This window comes from Sorex araneus, chromosome 6, assembly GCF_027595985.1.
Source record: "Sorex araneus isolate mSorAra2 chromosome 6, mSorAra2.pri, whole genome shotgun sequence".
In the NCBI taxonomy this organism is placed as follows: domain Eukaryota; kingdom Metazoa; phylum Chordata; class Mammalia; order Eulipotyphla; family Soricidae; genus Sorex; species Sorex araneus.
The window spans coordinates 12208322-12228909 of NC_073307.1; the positions used below are offsets into that span (position 1 = coordinate 12208322).

The 20588-nt window shown below is 42.3% G+C and overlaps 1 protein-coding gene across 1 annotated transcript in view; it reads left to right on the plus strand.

Annotated features, from left to right (window-relative positions):
• SYNPO2 (synaptopodin 2) overlaps window positions 1-12471 on the plus strand; it is a 177839-nt gene extending 165368 nt beyond the window's left edge. The window contains exon 5 of the mRNA XM_004612723.2: window positions 11522-12471. Within this exon, the coding sequence (XP_004612780.2) occupies window positions 11522-12058 (537 nt within the window). The 3' untranslated portion in view covers window positions 12059-12471. The remainder of the gene's footprint in view (window positions 1-11521) is intronic.
• The last annotated feature ends 8117 nt before the right edge of the window (window positions 12472-20588 follow it).

A 20588-nucleotide genomic window follows, 5' to 3' on the forward strand; every position in this document is an offset into this window, starting at 1 on the left:
AATTGGATAGTCAGAAACTGTCAGAATGAAGGCAAAATTGAGGATGGAGAGTTGTCAAAGGAATGATAAGGAATGAGTTAATTTTTTGTTTGTTTTGTCTTCATTACAAGACAAAAGTAATTGGCTAATAGATATGTGGTGATCCAAGTGGCTAAATATAGTTACTTACTATTATTATTAGAAATTTAAAAAGTGCTGAAGTGGGACTGAAGCAATAGCATAGTGGGTAGGGCATTTGCCTTGCATGCGGCTGACCCAGGTTCTAATCCCAGCATCTCATATGGTCCCCTGAGCACCGCCAGGAGTAATTCCTGAGTGCAGAGCCAGGAGTAACCCCTGTGCATCGCCGGGTGTGACCCAAAAAACAAAAATAAATAAATCAAAGGTGCTGAAGTATGTATTACATATTATCATCATCTGATTCATCTTCTTCCTTCAAAGATACGTTAATATAGTTTTTAAGGTAGACACGAGATTGTCCCAAAATATATAAGGGAAAAAACAGAAAAATATGCCAAAGAATGAGTTATTTTAAGTGAAGGTGAGGGCCACATAGCAAAATCTGCTATAGTAAAAATATGCAAGATTAACATGGATAATTATATACTGCAGTTTTGTGCATGCACTAAGAATCCTATGTGAGAAAGAAAAGCTGTAATAGCAGCTAAGGCCAGTAGCAAAATTAAACACTTGGGCTCTAATTTTAAAAGTTTGCCCAGTAGACAGCAGACTAATTCCTCAAGAAGTATTCCCTTAATCCATCAATGACAGTTCAGCTATACCTGGGATTAGTATCCCCGAGTGAAATTAACGCTTCTTTAGAGAAATGTACCTGGGACACTTCTGACCTATGATGCTCCCAGGCTTCCCACTTGTATGTCCAAAGCACATAGCCATGGCTCTTGTAGCAAACTCTGCTTTCATTTCATATTCCTCATCCAAGTCTTCTATCTCATCCAGTAAACCAATAGTTCCTTTGAAATCTCCACTTTTCCATATCCCTGTATCTCTAAAATGAAAGGACATGCATGAAATTCCAAATTTTATATATCATTCTGGGACCATGTTTCTGATGAAGGAAACATGACTATAAGTTGTCAGAACATCTCAAGTTTCCCAAAGAACAGCAAGTCAGACATTTTCCCCAGCACCCAAGATAGGAATCAAAGAATTCATTTAATAAGCTTAGAACAGAGTAGATAAGAAATTGGAACAAAGATCAAGTTTGTGCTTTCTTTCTCGTGTCTTCTTTGCAGCCTTGGGAAATGTCATCAGTTGAGCTGTTGATTTTTCATTTTACTTACCATTACCGGCTTTGACTTATCCATTTTAAAATGTAATTAGATTTGCAACTGAAAGGTCACTTCAAAATACATGTCAGAGGAGATTTGGAGAAAGTTTTACTTCAAAGAGACCCAATGGGGTTATTACATGATACCCAAACCCATTCTCAAATTCTCAAGAATTTTGTTCTTTAAAGTCTTAACTGATAAAACTTTTCCTGTGAGAAAACTAAAGTCATACTAGCTGGGAATCGAGTTTGATTAAGGGGTAGAAGTTCTGCTTTAATTACGGGTGCATAATCTATTTTAAAAAGTCATCTCTCATCCCTTTCTAACATATGTGTGTTTATAATGATTTCTTTTTTGTGTGCATGAAAGAGGGAGGAGATGTTTACATGGCTTGGTTTTAAGGAAAGAAAGACATCTAGGACTTATGAGCCACTAAGACTATACTCAGAGCTAAACACATTTTAAGTGGACTTCATAATTTATTATAAGTACCACTTTTATATTATTGATGATGATGATGATCGTCGAATTTCTCGAGTGGTCTCAGTAACGTCTCCATTGGTCCAAGCCCTGAGATTTTAGAAGCCTCTCTCTACTCGTTCTTCCAACGATGCTGTACTAGAGGCTCTTTCAGGGTCAGGAGAATGAGACCCAGCTTGTTACTGGTTTTGGCATATTAATACACCATGAGGACCTTGCCAGGCTCTCCCATGTGGGCAGGAAACTCCCAGTAGTTTGCCAGGTTCTCTTTGAGGGAGAAGTAGGCTATAAGACATCTTCTGGGAGCTTACTTGTAAGTCTCTGGATGCTGACCATTGATGGGATTACACAGCACCAGGGGCAGTCCCTGGGTGTGACCTCCTAACTACTGGGAAATGGAAAATCTGGGCGAAGGAGGCCCAGTCCCGATCCGAGCAGCCTTGGAGGTCTCAGCCCTGGGTCCCATACACCTGGGTTCCTCTGCCAGTTCCTTAATGCGTGAGGCTCGTCCGAACGTGTGGAGAGGGGCCTTGAGCATGGCTGTGGCTAGACTCCGGAGGTCTTCGGCCGCCAGGAGCTCTGCTCGGGATGGGGAGGGAAGCTGGAGCCCATCCCCTCCGAGGGGCCCCAGGGAAGACAGCCAGGCGTGCGGGCAAGAGACTCTGCTAATTATTATTGATGATAATTAGCCTTTATTTAGTGCATAGTATGTTGACTTTCTAACTGATGTTTTTCTCTACCAAAAAATTCTCATAAGGGGCTGGAGAGATAGTACAGCTGGTGAGGTGCTGCCTTGCATGTGGCCAACACAGGTTTCCTTCCTGACCCCACATATGATTCCCCAAGTCCCACCAGGAGCAATCTCTGACTGCAGAGCTAGGACTAAGTCCTGAGAAGTCAGTTGTGGCCCAAAAGTGAAAGAAAGAAAAGAATAACACTTGTAAGATCAGATCCATTCATTCTTCATTGTGACGTTATTTTTTAATCTGTATAAAGAGATAAAATTCTAATTTGCTATCCATTGTTTCTTTTTCACAATACTAATATATTTGACTTTTTACCATTTAAGTCTTTTGTGGAGAGATTTAACTTTTCAGAAAATGCTTTAAAATGTGTTTTTAAAATATTATTCTTATGTTCAAACAAAGTAAAAATTTTATAGCACTGCCGTATAGCACTGTCATCCCGTTGTTCATCAATTTGCTCGATTGGGAACCAGTAACGTCTCCATTGTGAGACTTGTTGTTACTGTTTTTGGCATATTGAATATGCCACGGGTAGCTTGCCAGGCTCTGCCATGTGGGCGGAATACTCTCGGTATTCCGGGCTTGCCGGGCTCTCTGAGAGGGACAGAGGAATTGAACTGGGTCAGCCGCATGCAAGGCAAATGCCCTACCTGCTGTGCTATTGCTCTAGTCCCCTGGCCTTACACAGACCATTTTATTTTATTATTATTTTTTTTATTGACTCAGAGTTCCAAAATTGTTCATAATGGAGTCTCAGTCAGACAATGTTACTACACCTGTCTCTTCACCAGTGTACATTTCCCACCATCAATGTCCCCATTTTTCTTCTTGCCACCCCCACTCAGCTTGTCTCTATGGCAGGCATCTTTCTCTCTCTCTCTCTCTCTCTCTCTCTCTCTCTCTCTGTCTCTCTCTCTCTTTCTCTCTCTGTCTCTCTCTCTGTCTCTGTCTCTGTCTCTCTCTCAACAGACCATTTTAGTCGGGGCATTTTTATAGGCTATAATTTCTGGAGAGATATACATTTTTCAGGGTAAACAAAAGATGAAAATATAGAAAATATCAATATAGACATTGCTTTCCTCAGACAGACTTAATGCCTTAAAATACATTATTTAAATAAAATTTTATAGGGCTTTACGTATGCAGTTTCCCTACATAATCCTGGGTGACCTATGACAGCACCACATTTCTCTGCTTCAGTTCCCTTATTTGCAAGGTGAGGATTATAGAGCTGTTGACAGGATAAAATAAGTTAATAAAGTGTGCTTGGAACTGTGACTAGTACATAGTAAAAATTCCATCCGTGTATCTTGTGATCATTGCCTTGAAGATGAAAAAGTTCCCAGAAATAGAGCCCCAGATTCCTCCTGGCCATCGTCTTAGCCGCACATTCAATATGTGGTTTTGTTTGTTCATTTATCTCTCCGGGGGCCACCCAGCATCTTCAGGCCTTACTCCTGATTCTGTGCTCAGGGGTCAACCCTGGCAGTGTTCCGGGAACTATATGTTGTGCTGAGGGTCAAACCAGAGTCAGTGTGTGCGAGGCAGATGCCTAAGCTTCTGTACTATCCCTCTGACTCCAAATGTGGCTGTTTTTATTCCTTTATAACAGAATTAAAAAAAAAAGACCAAGATACTTGCTTTGGCGACCCAGAGTTAGCAGGGGAATGAGGCCTGGTTGCTGCAGCTGGCACCTCAGTAGCTGGGTGGCGGGGTGCTAATGCCACTTCAAAGGCACGGCTTCCTCCTATTTTTATCCTGGGCCAGCAGCCTGCCTCTGCATTTGCTCTTGAACAAAAGGTTCTGCCAGGTCTCTGACACCTTTTAAGGCCGTGCAAACTCTTCTCACAATAAAGAAAATCAATCCTCTGCGTTTGTGGGGCTACACGGCACTCAACCGACTCTATACCTCAACTTGAGGATGTAGCCAGTGGCACAAAGAACATTTTACATGCCTGGGACATATGGGGTCATAGGGGTATCCAGAGGCAAAGGCCAGAAAGCTGGGTCTGTCAGCAGGCAAGCCCACCTTCATTCTCATCCGTCATGCTGGTTTCCTTTGTCATGTACATCCTAACTCCTGTTACAAAGGAATTTTCTTCTAAATATAATAGTAAAATCTATTTTATTTTTTAAAAAATCTCTTGGTTTACACCTCAAACTTTAAAGAGAGGAGCAGAACTATCAATGGCGCAGAATCCTGCTGATATCTGGAGCACTGCAGAAGCACCAGTGAGCTTAAAGGCCCAGAGATACAGATGTGCCCAGCGTGTGCCCAGCGTGTGCAAAGTTGAGCCAAGAGGTCAGGGGAATGTGAGAGGGAGAGGGAGATCACTCAGCGGCATCAGGAGGGATGGACACGGCAGATTAGGGAAGGCCTGTGGATTAACACAAGAACTGTGCTTTTTTTTTTCTTTTGTGAAATGAGAAGCTCTTACAGAGAACTAAGTAACATAATCAGGTTTGGATTTTCATGGGATAAGTGTGGCAGCCATATTGAAAGTGGACTTAAACCTCAAGGTTGGAGCCAGAAACAAAACTGAGTAGGAGACTGGAGCAAGAGTCCAGGCAAGAGATGATAGATTTAGTCCAAGAGGGTGCCAGCAGAGACAGTGCGAAACGGTCAGGTGCTGAATGTGTTTTATTTTTTAATTTTAGTTCGGGGGCTGGAGCGATAGCACCAGAGGGTAGGGCGTTTGCCTTGCACACGGCTGACCTGGGTTCGATTCCTCTGTCCCTCTCAGAGAGCCCAGCAAGCTACCAAGAGTATCTCACCACACGGCAGAGTCTGGCAAGCTACCCATGGTGTATTCGATATGCCAAAAACAGTAACAACAAATCTCACAATAGAGACGTTAGTGGTGCCCGCTTGAACAAATCGATGAGCAACGGGATGACAGTGACAGTGATTTTGGTTTGGAGAGCCACAGCTGGCAGTGATTGGGGATATTCCTGGTTCCGTGGTCTTCTTGGGGTCACTCCCAAAGAGTGCTCCAGGCACCAGTCTCAGACCCAGACCTCCAGTATGCAAAACTATGGTTGAACCATCCCCCCAGTACCTGATGTATTTTAAAGTATGAGTCAACATCTGCTGTGGCAAATAGGAGGCGAAAAGGACTTATCAAGGACCCCCCAAGGGTTTTGAAAACCTAAATTGGAAAATGGAAAATTCCTGGTGTTTCTTTTCACCTGCTCCTTCTTGGACATCTGGGCTTCAGAAAATCTGAGCCATGATTAAAATACCAGAGACGGGACAGGAAGGTAGTTCAGTCATAAAGCACATGCCTAGCATGTGTGAGACTCTGAGGTGGTTTTTTTTTTTTTTTAAAGACAAAACCAGAAAAATGCCATTTATTGTTACTGGAATCTGTTCATGATAAAGTATAGGTCTGTGAGAAGTTCTCATTGACAGAGTGCTCTAAAGAGAAAGGAAGTTGGAATAAGAATGGTCACAGGGAGGCCTTTTCTCTACCGTGCTTATGTGAGCGGGATTCCAGCCAAGAGAGTTTTTCAGCATTCCAGGGTTTGAACTTCAAAACCTATATCCCACTGATGTCCTTTGGCTTCTAGGCTTTTCGCATTACTCTAGAATTTTCTCCACGTCAGACTCAGATGGCACTTCCCTTCTTGAATGTCAAGTGTTTCCTGCCGATGTAGCTGGTTACCAGACACTTTAAGAACAACCTACTCGTGCTTGTGACAGCTGGCAAGATGCCAGCACTGAGTAGTTCACATTTGATCAAAATGTAAAGGGCCTCTTTTCAAAGTGTCTACAACCTTCCACTTCATTTACTCACGTTGGAAACTCTTTTTAGAAATATATTTTCTCAGAGCAATTTTACAACGAGTGCAGTGTCATGTTTGGATAAAGATCGTTGGTATGAGTCAACCGGGGTTCAACTCCTCGGTGCCTGCATTTTACTGGCTTCCTACCTTTGGGGAAGCTGCTTACCCCCTTCAAGTCTCCTTGAGCTCAGCTGGAAACTAGGGATAATAATAGTGCCTACTTCATGGGGTCAGTATGAGGATTATGTAAAGCAATTAGCTCCAAACTGAGCGCCGAATCAGTCATCTATTTGAGCTTGCTGTTGTTAAAACTCCACTGTTTCGGCTCTTAGTGGGACTATAGAACACCCGGTGGATGGTGATCCCGTGGGAATCCTTACAGCATTTACTGCACCTATAATAGCGGAGCAGCTGAAGGTTGGCACACTCTGCTAGGTTGAACCCTTGAAGGACATGCTGCTCTAAATACACCGGGTGATGTTCTCTCTGAACTGTTCACTGTGCCAGCTGCCCCTGGGCCCTCGGTGTTTGAGCTGCATGCTGTCCCTGCGGGTCTGCTTTTGGTGGTTGTGTCTGTGTGTGTACACCCACACTAGAAGATCAAGGGGGTGTGTCCAGGAGATGGATGGATGGGATGGAGCACTTTGCATGCAGAGGCTCATGTTCAAACCCTGGCACCACCTGTGCCCCTCACCCTGAGCTCTGCTGAAAACAAACTCTGAACACTGAGTCAGTATCCCCTCTAGGCACGACCAGTTGTGCCAAAAATAAAGAACATCAAGATAGTTGATCTGCACTGGCCCTACCTAACAGACTGGAAGCAGAGAACTGATTAATATCCTAGACGTTACTATGGTGACTGCAGAGAGGGTAAAGGTAGCTGCAACGGGTGAAGGAATGGCAGTGCAGACATGGAGAGGTGGGAGTCTATATTATCAGAATCACAGGGCGAGGTTATGGGGGCAAACTTCGGTTTAATATAAGGAAGAAGAGATCACGAACCCGAACCCATAGAGGTGTCCTGGAAATAAGTTAGCCCCCTTCTCTGGGGCAAGGCCTCAGGGAAGTAGAAGGGTTTAAGTCTTAAGAATAATCTGAGAGAGTATTTGATATCTGTGTTTATGTCTGTGTCTATGTGTCTGTTCTAGAAGGTCACAATATTGGATCCAGGGCTTAAAAGGCTGCGCCCATACTTTGCATGCAGGAGCTGTAAGTTTGACCCCTCATATAATATTGTCCCATAAGCATCACGCATGATGCTGGTTATCACTGACTCTGGTGAAGTGCTCTCATATCAATGTTTTGGCTTCTTTTGGTTCTAAGTTAATCCTTGGTAGAATCTACAACGGAGGGTCAAACCCGTGTCATCCTGGGATTCTGCCACTTGACATTCAATCTCCGAAACAGAAAAAACACCTTTTATTTTCAGATCCCTTTGGTCATTTCTGGCTTAGAATAGATCACATGGCTTCATTCAGTCAGCCAGGCTTGGAACAGCATGAGCCTGGAGACAGAGGTGGACAGAAGGAAATAACAGCAGAGAATAAGAGGTGAACTGGCTTAGCAGAAATGCGTTAAAATTAGGGGTTTAAGTGCTGGCAGACACCAGCAATATTTTTGGCACAAACAGAAACAACAGTGGGCCTAAAGAATTATTTATTTATACCACGCATGCGCATCTAACCTAAGACAATTTGTAATTTTATCTCCTCTCATTAGCACTTTAAGGAGCCTATTTGGCAATGAGAGGGAGACGAGGAGCCCTTTCCACTTCGTTCATTGAGGAAACTGAGTTCCCTCTCTCCTCGCAGTCCTGCTTCTGCGTGGGGCTTATTTGTGCTCTGCACAATAACTGTTTCAACTCCAGTACTATTCTGAATTTCTCTCTAGACAACCTTGACCAGGACTGAGGAGATAGCTCTCAGGGCTTGTGTGGATGGGAAAGACCCTGATCCCCAGTGCCACGTGGTCTCCTGAGCACCACCTGGACAGCCCTAGTGTCCACTATACCACTGGGCAGCCCCCACTCCCCCAAGAACAGAAAGAAAAAGCAAGGCTTGACTTACTCTTTTGACAATTTTCTTTGTTTTCACTTTTGTACTTCCAGTATTATGCTTCAAATTTATAATAACTGCCCCCCCACTCTCTCTGTCTCTCTGTCTCTCTCTCTCTCTCTCACACACACACACACACAAACACTCAACCAATTCATATTTCTACCTTAGCTGGAAAAAAAAAGCCTGATCTATATTAGAATGTCAGTCAATGACCTTTTGAACATTTTCATTTTTGGTATGTTTCAGTCCTTTTGAAAATCTTCCTTTAAGTTCAGAGGACAAAGGCTAGAACATAAATGTGTATTTTTTTCTTTTATAGGGATACCTCTTGTGTTGGCGGGGAGGGCGGGTTGTGTAGTGCCAGGGATCAAACCCAGAGCTCCTATATGTGCAAAACATGCTCAGACCCTGAGCTATCGCTCTGGCTCCAGTGGAGGAAAATCTAGGGCTCGGGATGTCCCGTTGCTGAGTGAATGCATTCACACTGCACTTTAATACTTTATTGATCAGTATTTCTTTGTCCAGTTGTTAGCACATGTGGTGTTAATGACTTCTGTGTAGGTACAGGAGCCTCCTAGTGCTGTGAATATTAGATCTCTTTGTTGCCATTCCCTCTGGTCTCTGTTGTTTTAAATTCCTTCTGAAGATGACCTTTGAGATGCTTGCTGTAGCTGAGGAAAGACCACAGCTTAGAGCGAACAGATGCCACTGGAATCTGAAGCTGTCCCAGTCACTCAAGAGACCAGTGATCTCTCTCTTCTATGGCTAAGGATAAAGGGAGATGGACACACACTATCTCAGATTAAAGCTACATTTCTCGTCACTTTACTAAGCCTTAGTACTTATGTCAGTGTAGAAAATCCCCTTTTCATCCTGTCTAGAGAAGGAAAGAGTCTCTTCCCAAATTGGATTCCTGTTATAGATTAACCTGCAATTATAGTTATTTGGTACCAGACTGTTTCCTGCAGGCAGACTTGATCTGAGTCATCTTTGATTCTTTAGCTCATTCAAGAGGTACTGGAAATAATAAGAAAGAATTGAATAAATATTTTGTTAAATGAATGAATGAAACCAACACATAGATTATAGGAAACAGGGATCCAAGTCCTAAAATGGTTAAAAAAAAAAAAGTCAGACCTTGTCCTATTCCTAACCATTAAGTGAAAAAGAAACAAATTAATGAAAACTTCTTCAGGCTGAGATCAAACACCACCGCTGAAATTTTAATGATTAAAAATAAGCCTCTCTCTACTCGTCCTTCCCAACGATGCTGCATTGAAGGCTCTTTCAGGGTCAGGGGAATGAGAGGCTTCAAAAATCTCAGGGCTATGACAAATGGAGATGTTACTGAGACCATTCGAGAAATTCGACATTAAACGAGATGATGATGATGATGATGATGATGAAAAAACAGCAAAATCTATTATGTGAATAGTCCCCATCCTCTTCATATGCAATGCAGGAATAAAGCCCCTACTTTCCTTGGGTGTCTGGTAGAAAAATAAAACAGAAACAGTACATATGAATCTGAGATATTTTGCCCAAATCCAAGTTTTTTTTATTCACTTTAAGAACTAGATCAAGAAAGAAAAGCTTTTTATGAAACTGGAGCATATGTGTAAGCATTGCAATGTTTTTTGTTAAATAAATTATATATATACATATATGTATGTATATATATACATATACATATGCATATATATACATATACATGTATACATACACACACACACACACATACACACACACACATATATATATACCTTTGCTAGTTTTTCCCTCGAAGAAGAAAATTATGTGAAACATCTAATGGGCAGGGCTGGAGAATGTAGGTCAGTGGTACAACACTTTCCTTGCATGTGTGTGTCTTGGACTTTTGTCCCCAGAACCACCAGAAAAATAAAACAAATAATAAGAGTTTCTACTGAAATGGGAATGTGTGAAAGTAATATAAACAAGTAATATATTATAAACAAGTTTATATTACAAGTAATATAACCAAACAGTCCCGAGGGTCCCTGGAGATGCAGGTGTAAGAGAAGAAATTTGGTTGCAACAAGTTTAATTTCTGCATACTAGACAAATCAAGTATTTCGCTTACTCGGGGGAATGCAGCAGAAACACAATGAAGGAAAAGGTAATGTGCATACAAGGAAGCAAAACACAAATGAAACAAGTGGCTAGGGGAGTTTCCCCACTGACAGGGCCACCACACCAACCTAGGAAGGACAGAAGGAGCCACGGGATGGCCACCAATCTAGAAGTCAATCTTGAGAGGAGAAATGTCCTTTACTGCCACAGTCCAAGAACATCCAACACAGATAAGTAGCCTTGTTTGGTTTTGCTAGACCCAGAGACTAAAAATAAAACAGCAGATTAAAAGCCACTTGGGCAAAGTAAAAAGTCCAGTAGCTCTGGTCTCTTTCTGGGACAGCCGATAGGGTTTGTTGATTTTTGTGCCAGGAAAACAAAACTGCTAATGATGTAGATGTGAATATGTGGAGGATACCAGAATCCGTGGGGTGACAGCACCCTTGCCATGGTGGCTATGTCCAAGGGAGGTCCCAAGGGAGATGGTAGCACCTGGAGTTGTGGGATCAGAGAGAAAGTCAACAGCGAGGATGTGAGGAGCTTCAAAGACCCAAACCAGTGTAGCAATACACCAGGCAGAGGCAGTCTAATTCTTTTTTTTTTTCTTTTTGGGTCACACCTGGCAATGCACAGGGGTCACTCCTGGCTCTGTACTCAGGAGTTACCCCTGGCGGTGCTCAGGGGACCATATGGGATGCTGGGAATCGAACCTGGGTCAGCCGCGTGCAAGGCAAACGCCCTACCTGCTGTGCTATCACTCCAGCCCCTCTAATTCTTTTTTTTAAAAAAAAACTTTTGGGGTCACGCTTGGTGATACTTAGGGGTTACTTCCAGTTCTGCACTCAGGAATTACTCCTGGCTGTCCTCCAAGAACCGTATGGGATTAAACCCCAGTCTGCCATGTGCAAGACAAACGTTCTACCCACTGTTCTATGGCTCTGGCCCTAATCTTTAGGACTAAGCTAGCACTGTTGGGATTTGACACTCATAGGACCTAGTAATCAGATCATAACTAAGTCAACTCGGGTAGATTAAGATCGAGCTATATTCACCTTTTCATTGTTTCTAGGAGAGTGGACGCTCCCTTTCTCTTCCTGGGAGACCAGTCCCACCCGCCGTCTCTGCGTCTCCCTGGGCGTACCAGCCTGTGTACAGCTACGCTGGCCCAGCAGCCGATGGGCTCGCCAAAGGAAACAAGAGACTGACTCCTTGGGAAGCAGCGGCACAGTCTCCTCTCGGGCTGGTGGACGACGCCTTTAGACCCAGAAACATCCAGGAATCCATCGCAGCAAATGTGGTCTCAGCTGCTCGCAGGAAGGTGCTTCCAAGGCCCCCTGAGGATTGGAACGCGAGACTGTCCTATGTTTCTGAATCCCAGAATGCCGGGATGGGTTCATTTGGAAGGCGAGAGTCTAACGTTGCGACCCTGCCCGCTGGTAGTCTGCGCCCCGACTCCCCATACAGTTCCCAGTTGCCGTATGCATACTACAGGCAGCCTTCCAGAAATGATTCTGAAATGTCCTTTGAGACCAGGTCTGATTACTCTCTTCCAGTAGCTGACAGCAACTACAACCCACACCCCCGGGGATGGAGGCGCCAAACTTGAAAGTTCAGAATAACTGATGGTGCACAGCAGTTTTTGCCAAAGGTTTCTTCATAGAGTTTTTAAATTTTTCAGTAGGTGTAGATACACTTTTGGCCCTGGCTTGTTCTCAGAGGTCATTCTGTATGTACTTGTGTATGTGGGTATGCATGTGTGTGGATATGCACATGTGGGTGTGAATCACTGCCTTTTTTGCTGGCGCCTAGAGAATTTCTTTGGAGAAAAAGCCATTTTCTACATTATTTTGGCACATATGTGTAATTCATAGACTAAATTTCATTTATTCAATTTTTATGTGGTAGTCTAGACATCTAAAATGCTCAATTGATATAGTATTAAGTATTTTCTTCTCTGTGCCCTGATTAAAGAATTAATGTAATATAGCGAAGGGAAATTTTTTTTAAATATGGCATGCTAATTGGTTTTAACAAGGACTACAATAGTGGAGTTTTCAATAGGAGGTGCCAGTAAAAAAAACTCTAAAAAGGGATTTCCTTGACGTTTTATAATTTTATAGAGCACTTAAGAATATGTAAGAAAATTCATATTTGCCTTTTAGAATTAAAATGTTGGAGATCTCAGAAAGAGATCAACATGTAAGGTTAATCTAATTATATGTTTGAGAAAGACTCTTGAAGTACATGATTTGATGTGTAAGGAATACCAGGATTTTGGTAGAGGTTTATTTCTCATGGTTTAAACCCAGCAGTCTGAGGCAGTGATGGGTTTCGAGGTGTCCTCGATGATCAAGTAAGAAGATCAGATTACCTAATATTTTATGTCTTTCTCAACTCTGGTAGTCTGAGGTTCTCGTGTTAGTTGAAATGACTTTATTCATTTTTTTAAATTACTTTATTCATTTTTGTTACTCCTCACGTATGTATCATGATAAACTTGAAGAGTGCGTTGGTGTCAGTACAGGTGAAAGGTCATTAAAAGCCCAAAAGAAATTGTTGGGCAGCAGGTTTTAGGCTATGTGTTACGTGGAGCGAAGGTTGAGGTGAAGAGCAAAGCTACCAGTGGATTTCAGGAAGTAGTAGATGGACATGTCTGTTATTATGCAACCGTTGGGGGATGACCGTTTCTTTAGTTTCAGAAAACATGCAACAAGTGCGCTTCTTTAGAAAGCCATACTTAGGATGTTCAAAGGAAGTTAAGCAGCTGCTTGGTGAATTCCATGACCCGTGCTGAGTTAGTGGGAACATGAGACAGTAAGTCAAGCACCTGCTCCTTACTGCCTTACCCACAAAGTATTAAATACAAGTAAATTTGAGTATTTCACATCACAAGCAAGTATTAAGAATGCTTTAAAAAGTGCCAAGCATTCAAAATTTCTTAGGATTTTTAAAGTGTCATTATTGTGCTTTATTTTACATTTAAACTCTTGAACTTATAGTTATCATGATTTCTTTTACAGATTAAAACCTAAAAAAAACTTCAGGGTTCGATTCCAATTGATTTCTAATCTTGGAAGTAAGGGACTAAAAAGTTGAAGAAATCACAGTAAGTTCTGTTGGAGATAGAACATCCAACAACTACCTTGTTTAGTTATCGAGCCAAGAAGAGTATTTTCTAAAGTTACATTATGTTATTTTTAATTAGTGTTGATTATATCAAATTAAAAGATGCAATTATTAATTTCTATGAGAAATTAAAGCAATTATCAGTATTTTTTAGTCTATGATCAAACTCTAGGGCTTCCCTCCATAAAATACTGGTTGAGATTTTATTCTCATAGTTAATTCATTCCAGATGTTAATATAATTAAGAAATGAGAGATTGAACAGAAGAAGACATTCCCAGGATAGGGATATGGAACAGTGGCAGAGCACGTGCCTTACAGATCCAAGACCTGGAACCACACACACACAATTACATTCCCTTTTGTGGGATCAAATCCTATTTTAATGCTCTCTTCTATAAATGCTAAAAGTTATTTCCATTACTCTGAGGATTTGATACATTCAAATTCCAGGTATTTGTATAGATTATATTATTCTCTAAAGCTTTCACTGTACTCAAAATAGATGACATTTTAAGTTTAGATGTTATTTTTATAAATCTTCAGTCTCTCTCTCTCTCTCTCTTTCTCTCTCTCTCTCCCTCCCTCTCTCTCTCTCTCTTTCTGCAATACTAGATCAAAATTATCCATTGTGGGTCAGGGAGCTGTCTCAGAGGGCTGAAGGACATGTTCTGTGTGTAAGAATCTGGAAATAGCCCCGGAGTACTGTCAACTGTGGCCCAAAAACAAGAATGTCAATTGTGTGAAGCTATCTGAATTTATTATAGATTTTAAAAAGACAATGAAAAGTTACATATTTTTTCACTTAAGGAAGTGAATGCTTTTTAACTAATATCAATGTTTCAAGAAGCCATGCTTTGCAGTGTTACTCTGCCAAGCAAAAGATGCTTCTTTTGTCATTGGTTAAAGAGAGAGTCCAATGGGCCGTGTGCATGGTCTGCATATAGGAGGTGCAGGGTCAATCCCTGGCACCATTGGGCATAACCCCCGAGGACAGAACTGGGAGTAGCCCCCCAACAACTCTGGGTGTGACCAGAAACCAAAATTCTAAAATGTCATCGTCAAATGATTACAAAATACTTGTGGATATTTAGCTCCTCTTTACTTGAACGGAGTATAAGGTGGCTTACATTCAAGCTATCTGAGAAAGAAGAACAAATGCTTTTGCCATGCTGATATCTGATCCTCATGGGTGAAAACACTTAGATAAGTATTGTTCTCTCCAAAATAAAATGAATTTGGTCTCATATTCCAAATGATAGCCTTTTTAGAGAAGAGCTATTGTTTTGTAAACACACACCATGTTTGTTGTTAAACTTCAGGGAGGTAGCGAGGGTTTCTGTTCTACTGTGGATTAAAGAGCAATCTCTGGGCAGAGCTGTAGTACCGGGTTTGAATGCAGCTGACTCAGGTTTGATTCCCAGCACCATATATGGTCCCCCCAGCACCTCCAGGAGTGAACCCTGAGCACAGAGTCAGGAATAAGCCCTAAGCACTATGAGTACCATGAACAATAAAACAAACAGAAAGAACAGTCTCTAAGGTTGGGACTTAGCAGTCTCTAAGTCTTTAGAGCACATAATTGCCTTGCATATATGAGCCCTTGGGACTGATTCCGGGAATCACAAAAAGATAAATTAAAAAAATAAAAGCAGCCTCTAAAAGCATAGTACACAAGCCATAGGGGACACCTTCCCTCTTGTGTTGAGTTCAAATATATCATTGCATGCTTGTAATGTGTCAGTTATTAAAATGATTAAACTGTCTAGTATTTTGAGCTTTTGTAAGTGCATAGATTAGAATCCATTTATCTCAAAAAAATGCCTCTTTATCACCACCATTCACATTGGAAAGGGCCACCCCGTTAGGACTCAAGCATATCTGCGTGTGTGCTAATTAACTGAAACTTTGGGGAAACTATATCAAATATATACCATTGTTATAATTAGAAGGGAATTGTAGAAATGTTTGCTTTTAAAGATAAAATAAGTTTCCACATTTGATTCTGTTCAGATCTACACTGTCCACACTTTTCTAAAAAAGGAATATGTTCTACTAATTCAAATAAAATTTCCACTTTTGTTGATTGCAAATGACTGTATTTGAAAGATGCATAGTGAAAACCAAATTTGTATTGCTAATAAAAAGTAAATTAAATCAATTTAAGATGCATTTTATTTCCTTATTTAAAAAAATTGTCTTTGAGTTAGTCTTTACCCAAAAGATAGTTTAATCATCTCTGTTATATATTTTTAAATATTAATTTCTAAGATACCAGTGTCCAGGCATATCAAAAGGATTTCATCTTGACTGGCACCATTTTAACTGTGTAGGTAAGAAGTCTGTGATCCAAGCATATTTTAATATTATTCTTAATCATTTCCTTTGTTGAGCGATAGCACAGCGGGTAGGGCGTTTGCCTTGCATGTGGCCGTGCTGGGTTTGATTCCTCCGTCCCTCTCGGAAAGCCCAGCAAGCTACTGAGAGTATCCCGCCTGCACAGCAGAGCCTGAAAAGCTCCCCGTGGCGTATTTGATATGCCAAAAGCAGTAACAACAACTCTTACAATGGAGAAGTTACTGGTGCCCGCTCGAGCAAATCGATGAGCAACGGGACAACAGTGCTACAGTGCTATTTCCCTTGTAGTATATTGAAAATAGATCCTAAACTCAAGCATAGTCAATGATAATATGATTTGATGGCATCTCATTTGAATTTCTAGAATCACTCTGAATTCGCCCTGATCCACCATGTTTATCCTTCCAGCACTTCTAATTACAGATCTTCCTCAGCTTATGGTGGGCCACATGCTGATAAGGGTAAGTAAAAACTGTATGTCATACTTGTGAGCACCGAAGCATCAAGGCAGAGAGTTCCAGTCATCTTGAACAAGCTCAGAACACTAGCCTTATCATACAGTGGGGCAAAAGTATATAACCCACACCTACAATCTATTAAAGAATTAAATACCTCATGCAAGGCACTGAATAATGTCTTAAAATAAAGGATCTAATGTTTTCTTCTCGGGGTTTTATGGCTGGCTGGGAACTGAGCTCCCTGCCCGGCCCAGCACCACAAAAGAGCACCTGGCAGCATATCCAAACTTAACGTATGATTTCTACTGACCGCGTCTAGTGTGGCTTTCTGTTTCGTCACAGAGTAAAAGACTTTGAAGAACCATCTGGCTTGGTCTTCTCCGGACTGGTCCAGAGCTGATCCCTTGGAAACTGTAGGCTTCATGGTGCGGGGTCACACCCGGCAGTGACCAGGACCTGCTCCTGCTCTGAGCTCCATCTTCTGGGAGTGCTTAGGGACCGTGTGGTGCAGCGGATGGGACCTGGGCCTCCCACCTGCTGAGCCTGTGCTGTCACTCACTGAGCCAGCTCACGCATAGTTAAGTACAAAATATATTTTCATGACTATGGGGGCTCGGCAAGTGGCTCAAAGGGTTGGGACATGTTCTGTGTGTGCAGAGTTCTGGCTTTGATCCCCAGAACCCCAAGGTGTGACTCTCCCCCAATAAAATTATTCTGGGTCTTTCTACTTGATGGTAAAGCTATCAGCTAGAACATGAGTTCCTTTGTATTGACATAGCTTTTTGGACAATATTTCTTGATAAATTCTTAATACAGTGACTGGTTTGAGGGGTTCTGGGGGGCGGTGGGTTGGTTTTAGGGCCGTAATTCATGCTGCTCAGAGGCTGCCTCTGACTCCGTGCTCAGGGATCACTCTCGGTGGGGCACAGGGAACCTTCCAGAGTGCAGGGGATTTAACTGGGTCAGTATGCAAGGTTGGAATCTTAACTCCTGTACTATCTCTCTCACTACACATGGCTGGTTTTATCATCCTGATAATAAGCATTTTTTAAATGCCAACACTTGAAAACATCCCTAATGGGGATTGTTTTAAAGATTTCAATAAGAAACAGAACAGGAGGGAGCTTATGCAGAGTAGGAGGGCGAGGTGGAAGGCAGGAGACACCGGACAATGGGGGCTGGAAAGGACATTCTAGTGGAAGGGGTGGGGGCGGGCGGAGTGTGTGTGTATCAAACTGCAACAGGGACTGTATTGTAAATCACCGTTCTCAAATAAAAAGTATTTTCAGTAGGAAAGTAAGTAAAATGAGGCCAGAGAGATGTTTCAGTGGACCCGAGCACCTTGCATGCAGGAAGCCCTGGTTCAACTCCTTGCACTGCATGACTCCCCTGAGCACTGATGGGAGGGACCCCTGAGCACCAACCTAGGAGTAATCTCAGAGCACCAGCAGGGGTACCCTCAAGCCTAAGTAAATAAATATTCAAATGACTAACAGGATAAATGCACAACTCGGATGCAAGATGCCACTATCATAGTCCAAAAGGCCCTTTCTTGAGGAATTCCTAGCACTTAGTAAACTATAAATTTTCTCCCCAAAGAAGAGATGATAGTGTTATCTCTGCTACAGCCAAGAGCAGCCTGAGGCAAGGAGAGCTCAGTTCACCGACTGGGCAACAGCACGACAGCAAGACACACGCTAGGGACCAGCCAGTGTTGCCCCAGAACACACAAGCCCAGAAGCTCCTCGTGCAACATGCTTCCTTTTGCAAGCAGTTTTGGAGCAGGACAAATGTTCAACTACTCCAATTCAGCAGAGCCGTAATTTCTACCAAAGGGCTCTTCTGCCTTTTGGTCTCATACAATGTGACAGCTTTTATTTCCAAAAGGCTCTGTCAGTCCTCCTGAGAAAACCAAGTCCTTTGAGAAAGAACACTTCAAGAGGAAATGCTTCCAATATCTTGCTCTGTATGCTTTTCTCTTTAAAGCTGTATGTATGCAGATTTATTATGTTGTACTTTCTTAGTTCTGGATATCTTGGCCACCTTTCTTCATAAGCATTGCTCTCTCTGACCACTTTGAAAGAGAAAAGAAAGCTTCACTTATCTATTCAAGATTTTAGGATGACATATATGCACCTATAAATGGATAAGATCCTACAATACTGAATGCTTTTTCTGTGCACAGTGCTGGTAAATCAAACCAAGAGGCCTGCATGTATATAAACCATGTACTCTGTCACTGAACTATGCCCGCTAGTTTACAGATGTATTTTTAAGTAAAGAAATTTTATTAGAAGTAAAAAGAGAAAAGATAATGCATCTAACAGAAAACAGATTTGTCCCGAGGGAGGAGAGAGCCTCAGGAAGTGAAAGAAGTAACAGAAATTACACAGCCCCAGTTGGTCTGTGCGTGATTCCAGAGAGGAATGCCTGTATTTCTTTTTTTGTTTTTTTTTTTGTTTTTGTTTTTGTTTTTGGGTCACACCCGGCGATGCACAGGGCTTACTCCTGGCTCTTCACTCAGGAATTACCTCTGGCGGTGCTCAGGGGACCATATGGGATGCTGGGATTAGAACCCGGGTCGGCCGTGTGCAAGGCAAATGCCCTACCCGCTGTGCTATCGCTCCAGCCCCATGCCTGTATTTCTTAATTAAGGGTCTGTAAAGGCTTCAAAACACAGTGCCGTCTCATGCAGAGGACCTGACTGAGTGTGAGTTTCATCCTAAATTGCCAAATGAGTTAAAATTGGGCGTATGTTGGCAGAGACTTATTCATCTTTCAGTCCAAATTCCCCTGGAAAAACTATGTCTCTAGGTGAACGTTCACAGGCAGAGAGCAGTTCAGTGTCCAATCCCCGGATAAATAGTGTCTTGAGTCAATTGTGTGTGTACTGCAGGGATAATTCCTCAGCACAGTCTCAGACGTGCATTGGAAAGTTTAATCTCAGGGACGTGCCCTGTCTGAACTCTCCCCGCCCTGGGATGGAGCAGGGCCTTCTGAAACAGGGTAGACATCTGGTCTCCCAAAGCCCTGAAGCCCAGGGCCGGTCCCTGACCCTGCAGGACTGACTGGTCTCATTTCAGGAGGTAGTTTTTCCTGTTGAACAACATATCATTCATTCCCCGACTTCTGCCAGACCAGCTCGAAGGACAGAGAAAACTAAAAGATGACTAAAACTAAAAGGTGACCTTTTTCCCGGAACTTGGTATCGTTTGGTCCTATTTAGGTCAGTGATGTACTTACTCGTCGTTAGATTCACATGCTCTCTCCCTGATTTCTCTCTGTGGCTACTGCAGCCATGATCATTAGCAATACAAAATACAAATAATGCATTGAAATGACTACAGGGCTGAAAAATGGAAAGAGAATTCTGATGTTGTGATAACATAAACAAATTCGATTCTCAGGCCAAATCCCATGCCCGTATGGATGTGATAAAAACAAAGAGGTCTGAAGGTTCTTGTGCTGTACACATTTTCCAGTAGTGTTTAAATATCTGATATATTTTTTTTAATTGGGTGTGTTTTTTTTTTTGGGGGGGGGGCACACCTCGTGCTTAGGGCTTGCTTCTGGCTCTGCACTCAGGAATTACCTGGCAGTGCTGGGAGGGCTAGATGGCGATGCTGGGGATCGAACCCAGGTTAGCTGCTTGCAAAGAAATCACCCTACCCACTGTACTATGGCTCCGGCTCAAAAATCTTACATATTAAAACAGACATTTCTCTGGTTCTTCCACTATATGTCTAAGTTTCTGAATTTCCAACTTTGCATAAAAACGAAGAAATTATGGGATCTGGAGTAGCTCAAAGGTAAAGATGTGGCTTTTTCCCTGACACACACACACACACACACACACACACACACACACACACACACACACACACACACACACACACCACCTGTGCAAGGTCTAAAATGCTATTGTTGAAGGTATCATCAAAGGCATGAACAAATTCTGTAACTATTTTGCCTATGAAAATTGCAAAAATAATTGAACCGGGTTTTCATATTTTAATTGTCATGCTACAACATCTTTCTTAAAATAAAGCTCATGGAGAGGCCAGGAGATAGGCCAGCTGTTAGGGTTCGTGCTTACCATGTGTCTGACCAGGGTCTGGTCTCTTGAACTACGAGGTAGCTGAACATCATGGAGTGAAACCCAAGCTGCACCGGGCAGCTTATTAGGTGGTTTCCG